The following is an 8,144-nucleotide window of genomic DNA, read 5'->3' on the forward strand; positions in this document are numbered from 1 at the left end:
TAGTGCCATACAGCGGGCCCTGACCATTTGGCCGGTAAGACGAGCCTTTTTCGGACCCGTGGTACCACAGAACGGAGGGACTGGCCATTGGCCGGTAAGACCAGCCTTTTTGGGGCCTGTGGTACCACAGAACGGAAGGACTGACCACTGGCCGGTAACACCAGTCTTTTTTCGGGCCCGCGGTACCACTGAACGGAGGGACTGACCACTGGCCAGTAAGACCAGGCTTTTTCGCGCCCGTGGTACCACAGAACGGAGGGACTGACCATTGGGCGGTAAGACCAGCCTTTGTTTGGCCCGTGGTACCACAAAACGGAGGGACTGACCATTGGCCGGTAAGACAAGCCTTTTTCGGACAGGTGGTACCACAGAACGGAGGTACTGACCATTGGCCGGTAAGACCAGTCTTTTTCGGGCCCGTGGTACCACAGAACGGAGGGACTGACCAGTGGCCGGTAAGACCAGCCTTTGTTTGGCCCGTGGTACCACAAAACGGAGGGACTGACCATTGGGCGGTAAGACAAGCCTTTTTCGGGCCCGTCGTACCACAAAACGGAGGGACTGACCATTGGCCGGTAAGACAAGTCTTTTTTTTTCGGGCCCGTGGTACCACAGAACGGAGGGACTGACCATTGGCCGGTAACACGTAAGTTTTACGCCCGAAAGTACAAAAAATAGCCTGGGAAATGCCATGAAGGGCTCCCTACTTCAATTTGGACCTGAGCAAAAGGCGCGGTCAAATTCAAGCCGACTAGCAGTTTGGGCTACTTGGCAAATGGGTATTGCTAGTAGGCTTGATATTGCTAACCATGATAGAGATCTGCTTGGAGATTTCTTAAGGCTACGAATAGATGCATATCGAAATCATGCTCTTTCACAGACTCCCACACGACAAGCATGCTGTGGAAACTGCTGCTGACCACCGCTGTGGTGCTCGCCGCCATTCACGGGTCCGCCGCACAACGTACGTACTGAAGATTTTGGCGACGCCACTAGGGCGTTCTCCTTCACTATCTTAGTTTCCATCCGAAAGGCTGTGGCTGTCCAATAAAGACTTCAGCCGAAAAACAGCCTGAACTTTTCCTCTTCTAACAGAACAAACTTTGGAAAGTCTATCTACATTTACTCACCACTGTAAATTGTGACTACATATAAACGGGGTGGAGAATTCCGTTGAAAAAAGATGTTTGTCTGTTATGTATAAAATGTTCAGGCCTATACTGTATATCTGTCCATTCATCTGCTGACACCATGTACCTGTAAGAACAACATACCGGATACGTTCATTTCACTCCATTATACATGTAACATGAAAAAGCAACTTCTACTAGAATATAGAACAAACAATATTATTCAAATATGATAGTTGGACCCGATGAAATCTGTATCTTTGTTATATTCTAAGTATAAAATGTCAATTGATTTTATATTTGGCTTTAATAGTGTCTTAAAAACGTGTTTTTCAGAAATATCCTGCAGCAGGGTGCGAGATGCCGCCATAGCTAAATGTGGTGGCGCGATGGGATGTTACATCCCACAGTGCAATGATAACGACTCCTTCAAGAATCCCCAAAACGGAGCAGGCGGCTACTGGTACTGCGCCAACCCCTTCAATGGCTATGTCTTCCAAGAGACTGCTTGGCGACCGTGGGAGGAAGTCCCACCACCATTCAAATGCGTTTATTACTATCTTACAAACCGTGAGCATAGCTTTCTTTCATTGGGCATTTCTGTCAGACCATGTTTGATCTAGAAGATTGCTGCTGTGACACTGTTTCTGAGCATTGAAGCTTAATTGTTTGTGTGCGCACAAATTTGCATCAATTGTACTTCATCGTAGTCTGTGTGTGTGTGTGTGGGGGGGGGGGGATAGATGCCTGTCCCATGATCTGTTGCTGTTCCTTGTTTGAGGGTGGGAGTATTCTGAGTTTTTGTGTTAGGAAAACAACATTACAGAGCAGTGGGCTATTTCACTTATAAATGTTGTTGGCCTGTTATGTATAAAATTAACTCCAGAATTAAACTAGAGGGTGTTCACATAGAAACATAGATTGCCAAAAGACCCAATCTCCAGCGGATGTTGGAAGAGGATGCTATTTGTTCCTAGCTGCCAAATTTATGACAAATGGGTGTAGGTTTGGTAAAAACGGTCTCTCCCAGCATTTACTTGGATATTACCATGCCTAGAGGGTAATCAAGAATGAAGTGCAAAAGGTCCCTTGTATACTTTGTATACCTTGTATACCAAGTATTTGTCGTTAAAGGGAATGTATAATTTGTTATTCAGAGGCGGACTGTTCGGAAGTGCGAGATACCGTCACAGCTGCTTGTGATGGCATGCCGGGATGTTTCGCCCCACAGTGCAATGGTGACGGGACCTTCGATACGACCCAATTCTATGGATCGACCGGCTACTCGTACTGTGCCAACCCCGTCAATGGCTTCATCTACCAGATTACCGCCGTGCCACCCGGGCAGCCACCAATCTACGACTGCGACACGTACTGGTCTGACAACCGTGAGAATAGCTTTCCTTGATTGGATATTCTGTCAGACCCTGTTTGATCTAGCAGATTTCTGTTTCTGTGTGATTATTGGCCCCTCTCATGGCCAGGCTCCTTTTCAAACTGCAGTCATTGTTAACTCTGTAGATGGATCGTCTGTAAACAAATAATCTTCATGTAGAAAAACATGCATGCTATTGTATAATTCTTGGGGTGCACTCAATTTTTTAGGCTGGGTGCTCTGGTGTACCCAATCCCCAAAAATGAATTTCGAGCCCTTTGATATTTTAGTTAGGGTGCAAATAGGGTCAATAACATATGTTTGTCATTTTCAGCTGTTATAGGAGGACCGCCCTGCTTCATCGACATTGTTCTCGTCCTGGACGTTTCTTCGAGCATCCCGAAGGACCAGTTCGTTCTCGCCCGGGACTTCATGATGTATTTCGTCGAATGTGCTGAATTTCAAGGACTGGCAATCAGGGTGGGTCTTTTACGTCTGCTGTGTGGGAGCTAAGTCATGCTTTAAACCACTGGAAATCTATCGTTCCTTGTAGCATGAACCTTAAAACTTGTTATCCACATGTCATCTTTCTTCCCTCTTGTTACTTATTCGTTTATCTATGCCTAATTGTTTCAACGAGGCTAGGGTATGCAAACCTATGAGTAGCATTTTTTTTCTTGCATTGACAATTTGGAGCATCCGAGAGCTTAATGTAATTAAGTGGTTAGCGCCCCAGCATCTGGACCTATATAGAATTAAGTTCGATTCGGGCTGTTTTGCTCACCCGACATACACGCTACTGGAAAGGGATCCAGTCATTAGTCATGGTTCACTGATCATTGTGCTTGTCGACAAGAGCTAGGGCTATATCCCCGGTACATGTAAATACTGTACATGGCACCTGCTTTCTCTGTCAAGACCGGTGAAAGAATGGCAGGATCGAGATCACGTTTACTTTCAGAAGGACCTGTCAGGTTTAAGGTAACAGCACGGTGTGTTTCAGGACATGTGGAAATAACAACAACACTCTTTGTGTCTTTTTCCCCCCTTGTTACATAGATTGGAGTCATCTGCTACAACTGCGAAGCAAAGACCTATTTTGATCTGACACCAATAGCCCAGGGGATGGAGTACAAAATCCACTACATCACGTACAAGGGAGGGGAGACCCGAACTGGCCACGCCATCTACTACATGAATTGCACGGTACGGCCGCTGTTGGCGTTTCTGTTGTTAGCACGGTACGAAATGATGCAAAAACTAAGGCTGCACTTGTATTGCATGGTGCTGTTTTCTGTTGCTAATACAGCACAGCATGGTGCAAAAGCTAAGGCTGCACTTGTACCAAATGCTGCAGAAGCTACTCTTGCACTTGTTGGATTAAACACGGTACCACTTGGTACATACGATATCACTGCACTTGCTTGATTAAGCATAGTTAGAAATGTACTTCAGGACTTTTCAATGTTTGATTTTCTTGTTGATGTTCTGTTTGCCCAGTCCAATTGGCGACAAGAATCCCATCCGGCAGCCGTCATTCTGACCGACGGACGGGTAAGGAGACACGTGTTCTAAAACACACACGTCACTCCTGTAAACACACACGTCACTCCTGTAAACACACACATCACTCCTGTAAACACACACGTCACTCCTGTAAACACACACGTCACTCCTGTAATATTTTAGTGCCATGTTAACCGTTTTCCCACACAGTTGTTACACATTCTCAGCCTCATGTTAACCGGTTCCCAACTCATAAAGTTGTTACACAAGTCGGTGCCATGTTACCCGTTTTCCCAGTGTGTTCTAACACATTCTCACTTGTTATAATACCAATTGATGACAGTGTATTTTGACTCTTAGTGTCATGTTAGCCGTTCTCCTAAATAGTGAGTTATCATACATTCTCAGTCTCCGCTCTCCCAATAAGTTGTTACACGGTCTTATTGCCCTGTCTACCGTTCCCCCAGTCCAATGATGACGAATTAGACGAAGCTGTGAAGGCGCGGGCCGCTGGGATCGATCTGTACGCCGTGGGTTTCGGGTACCCGCTTCTTGTGGACTGGACTGCGCTGGATATCATGACCGGCGACATCACCGGATCCCGAGTGTTCACCGCCAGCCAGGCCTGCGACTTGGCGCAGAAAATCGTGGCCGATCAGTGCGGTGAGTAGCCCTAGCATATTACAGACCTACAAACAACTTCAGTCCATTTGACAAGACATCGTGTAGCGTAATGGTAAGTATGTTTGGCCCAGAATCAGTAGGTCCTGCGTCCCGTGTCACAAAACAAATTTTCTTATTAAGCATGTCTTGAAACAAAACGTGGATCAGATCATGACAAAGCTACAGATATGCCAATACTATTGATAGCTTTTCTCAACAATGCTTTACAGACAGTATAAATGATGATAATCTGTTTAGTTTGCCCCGTAAAAGGTCGATGATTAAGTTCATCCATGTCTTGTATTTTCTTTAGCTTGAGTGTTTAAAATAAATTACAAGCAACAGTAGGAGCACTGCATTCCTATTTGAGAGGACTTGATTGGTCGATTCGGTAAGCCAACAGCGCAAAGCAGCATAATACTAGCAGGAAGACTTACGAACTAGCCGCCGACTTACAGATTTATTCTTTTAAGGCCCTCCTATTTAGGATGAAGAACAACGGAGACAACCGGACCGTGTGACCTGACCTGACCTGACCTGATCTAACCTGACCTGACCGTTGATGTGGACCTCTGCTGTGAATAGACATACAGTGATCTCCAAGCAAGGGGGGGGGGGTCAAATCCAAACATTCCCAACTTCCCCAATTTTACTACGGTACCCTTTCTTTTAACATCTGCTTGGAAATGAAATTAACAACTTAAGACCCTGACATCAGGAATTGAAGTTCACTTGATTGAATAAACAGTAAGGGGGAGGGCATCCCAAACCCTAATTGGCCTATTCAAAAATACATATCAAAACATACCAGCTCAGCCTTTCTGTTGATTCTGAAAATTTACAGTTCCTGTTGGGAAACAAAATATCTTTTGAAAGGCCAAAAAAGAGAAACCATGTAACATTTTGACTTGATCTGCGTTCATCAGAACATCAACATCAAAATGCAGTCGTTTATATAGATATCAAGGTTGAAACGCAGCAACAAATCAAGGAAAAGACAAAGACACTCACTAAACCATTTTCAAAACATTCCCTAACTATAAAAAAGTTTCAATGCCCGAAACCGGTACCAATGAAAAGTGCCAGTCCATCTTCTATACAAAGTTTTTGCACGCTACAGTAGTGATTTACAGGGGGATGTTACTTCTCCAAGCTTTTTAGCTCAGACATTAAGTAAAGGAACCTGATCTAGAGACGTCACGGAGATTTCAAGGTCAAGAATACTTCAAGTAAAGTACCATCAAAAGTTCGTCTGCAAATCCAAAACGTTTTTCGCGTCATCCATCATGACATGTCTGGCGGAGCTGCAGATGGTTTCAGGCCAAAGAAAATAAGATTCTCACAAACCAAATTTTATTTCATAACTGCAAGTTTAACTCTAAAATAAAACTTGAGTTATTCTTTGCCTTTGATCAGCCTGGAAATCGGGTATTTAATTTTTCTTTTAAGAGCTGTTACCGTTTTGAAACCGATACTGTCGAATGTCCAAGTAAGCATTCAGTACTTTGGGGAAAGTAAACATGTTTGCAAAAAGCCTAAATGAGCAGGCTAGAAACATTTTGAGTTTATCTGACATGAAAAATCAACGTTATTAATGTACTTCGAGTCTAAGACAGACGATGACATTGCTACTGACACCAATACACACACTCACTCACTCGCTCACTCTCACTCACTCACTTACTCACTTACTCACTCATTCACCCACCCAATCACACTCACTCACTCATTCACTCACTCATTCACTCAATCACTCACTCAATCACTCACTCACTCACTCACTCACACACTCACTCACTCACTCACTCACTCACTCACTCACTCACTCACTCACTCACTCACTCACTCACTCACTCACTCAATTAACCAACCAACCAACCAACCAACCAATCAACCTTGCACATGTGACATTCACACAGCAAACATGAAATAAAACAAACTACTAAAACTGAGATTACCCAAAAATTGTTTTAAGAAGATTAAAAAAAGATAAAGTGAAACTGGCACCAATGAAAAGTGCCTGTCCATCAGCTCAATTATGTTACTTATTTTGCCCGCTACAGTAGCGAACTACAGGGGATGTTATTTCCACAAGCTTTTTAGCTTACATATCTTTAAAATTCCCACCTATACTTAACAGTTATCTGAAAGTAAAGAATACTTCAAGTAAAAATTAAAATTAATAATCAACGTTCCTCTGTACATTGTAATTGTTTTTCAGTAAAGAACCAGCAAAACTCGGTCAGATGATTTTTAAGACGGTATAAGAAATAAAGAGGTACTGGGAAAATACATATCCATGAAACCAACTTGAAGTTTCTCACTGTGAAAATCAAAATCTAAAAACGTGAAATCTTCTTTGCCTTCGGATTTCGTTGGTGATTTTACATCACCAACTTCGACCTGGGAGGAAATCACGGTAGCGAGATAACCACACATAACACTTCCGAAAATAATTTCATCAGATTGGTGAATCATAGGACATAAGAGTTTTCTTTTACCACCCCAGTGATGAACCGGGAAGGGGGGAGGGGGGTACAAACTGAGCCACGTTTGGGATTGTTTTCTCGCCGCGAAAGCTCCACCTACATCGGCTACATATAAAGGCAAGGAGCAGAACTACAGTTAAAAGCTCTGAGGAAGATGTCTGACAGACACTGAAACGTCTGCAGATGAGAAAAGCTGCTTGTGTAAAAGAAAACTCTTATGTCCCACACATAACACTGCTGTTACAACGGTCTGTGGATGGAGCTGAATGGGGACAAGATAGGAGCAGGCTGTTAATCTTCAGAGAGTGTCAAAAAGACAAGTTTTTACCTGGTAGGAAAATTCACCCGTTAATGTAGACGCTATGGGATTGGGCATCAGTGCAGCACACCTCATATAGCCACTTTAAACATCAGGTTTTCCCTTTTCTTCCTTTCTTCGCTTCGTTTCAACATAGTGCAACATAGGGAGAAAACTCCATCCCTACCCCAAAACTACATGATATCACTTGCAATATAAAACAGCAAGTCAAAGATGGATCAGAATTCTTCCATCTTCTTGAAGATTAACAAAACACAACTGAAAATTCTGCAGGTCAAGCTTTCATATACAACATCTCTTATAAAGATGTCACAATCTTTTCATTCTCAATTTTTCTTCTATTTATCAACTAACTGTCCCTCCGGAAATTCGCCATGTAGAGACCAGATAGTGTACAATCCATAAAGGCCATGAAGCAAACAAATCAGTTTTCCTTAAGAAAAAAAAAATCCCCTAAGGCACAGCCCCATAGCTACTACATTGACTGGTGTATCCATAAGTAGCCTCACACCTTTAATCATAAAAGTACAAGTAAAAAATGGACCACTAGTGATGAATCCCAGGTACATGTAACCAAGAAATATAAAAAATAAACGTTTAAAGCTAAACATTGGGAAGTTTTGTTTTAGATTCATGCCCTTACATACACCTTAAGTAGCAAT

The 8,144-nt window shown here is 43.2% G+C and overlaps 1 protein-coding gene across 1 annotated transcript; it reads left to right on the top strand.

Annotated features, from left to right (window-relative positions):
• Positions 1 to 2,651: 2,651 nt before the first annotated feature.
• LOC118404443 (matrilin-2-like) lies at positions 2,652 to 4,682 on the top strand. The gene is made up of 5 exons (XM_035803519.1): positions 2,652 to 2,658; positions 2,840 to 2,985; positions 3,565 to 3,711; positions 4,006 to 4,059; positions 4,479 to 4,682. Exons 1-5 carry the CDS (start codon positions 2,652 to 2,654, stop codon positions 4,680 to 4,682), a joined length of 558 nt encoding a protein of 185 aa, XP_035659412.1.
• The last annotated feature ends 3,462 nt before the right edge of the window (positions 4,683 to 8,144 follow it).

Source organism: Branchiostoma floridae, chromosome 17 (assembly GCF_000003815.2).
Source record: "Branchiostoma floridae strain S238N-H82 chromosome 17, Bfl_VNyyK, whole genome shotgun sequence".
Classification (NCBI taxonomy): domain Eukaryota; kingdom Metazoa; phylum Chordata; class Leptocardii; order Amphioxiformes; family Branchiostomatidae; genus Branchiostoma; species Branchiostoma floridae.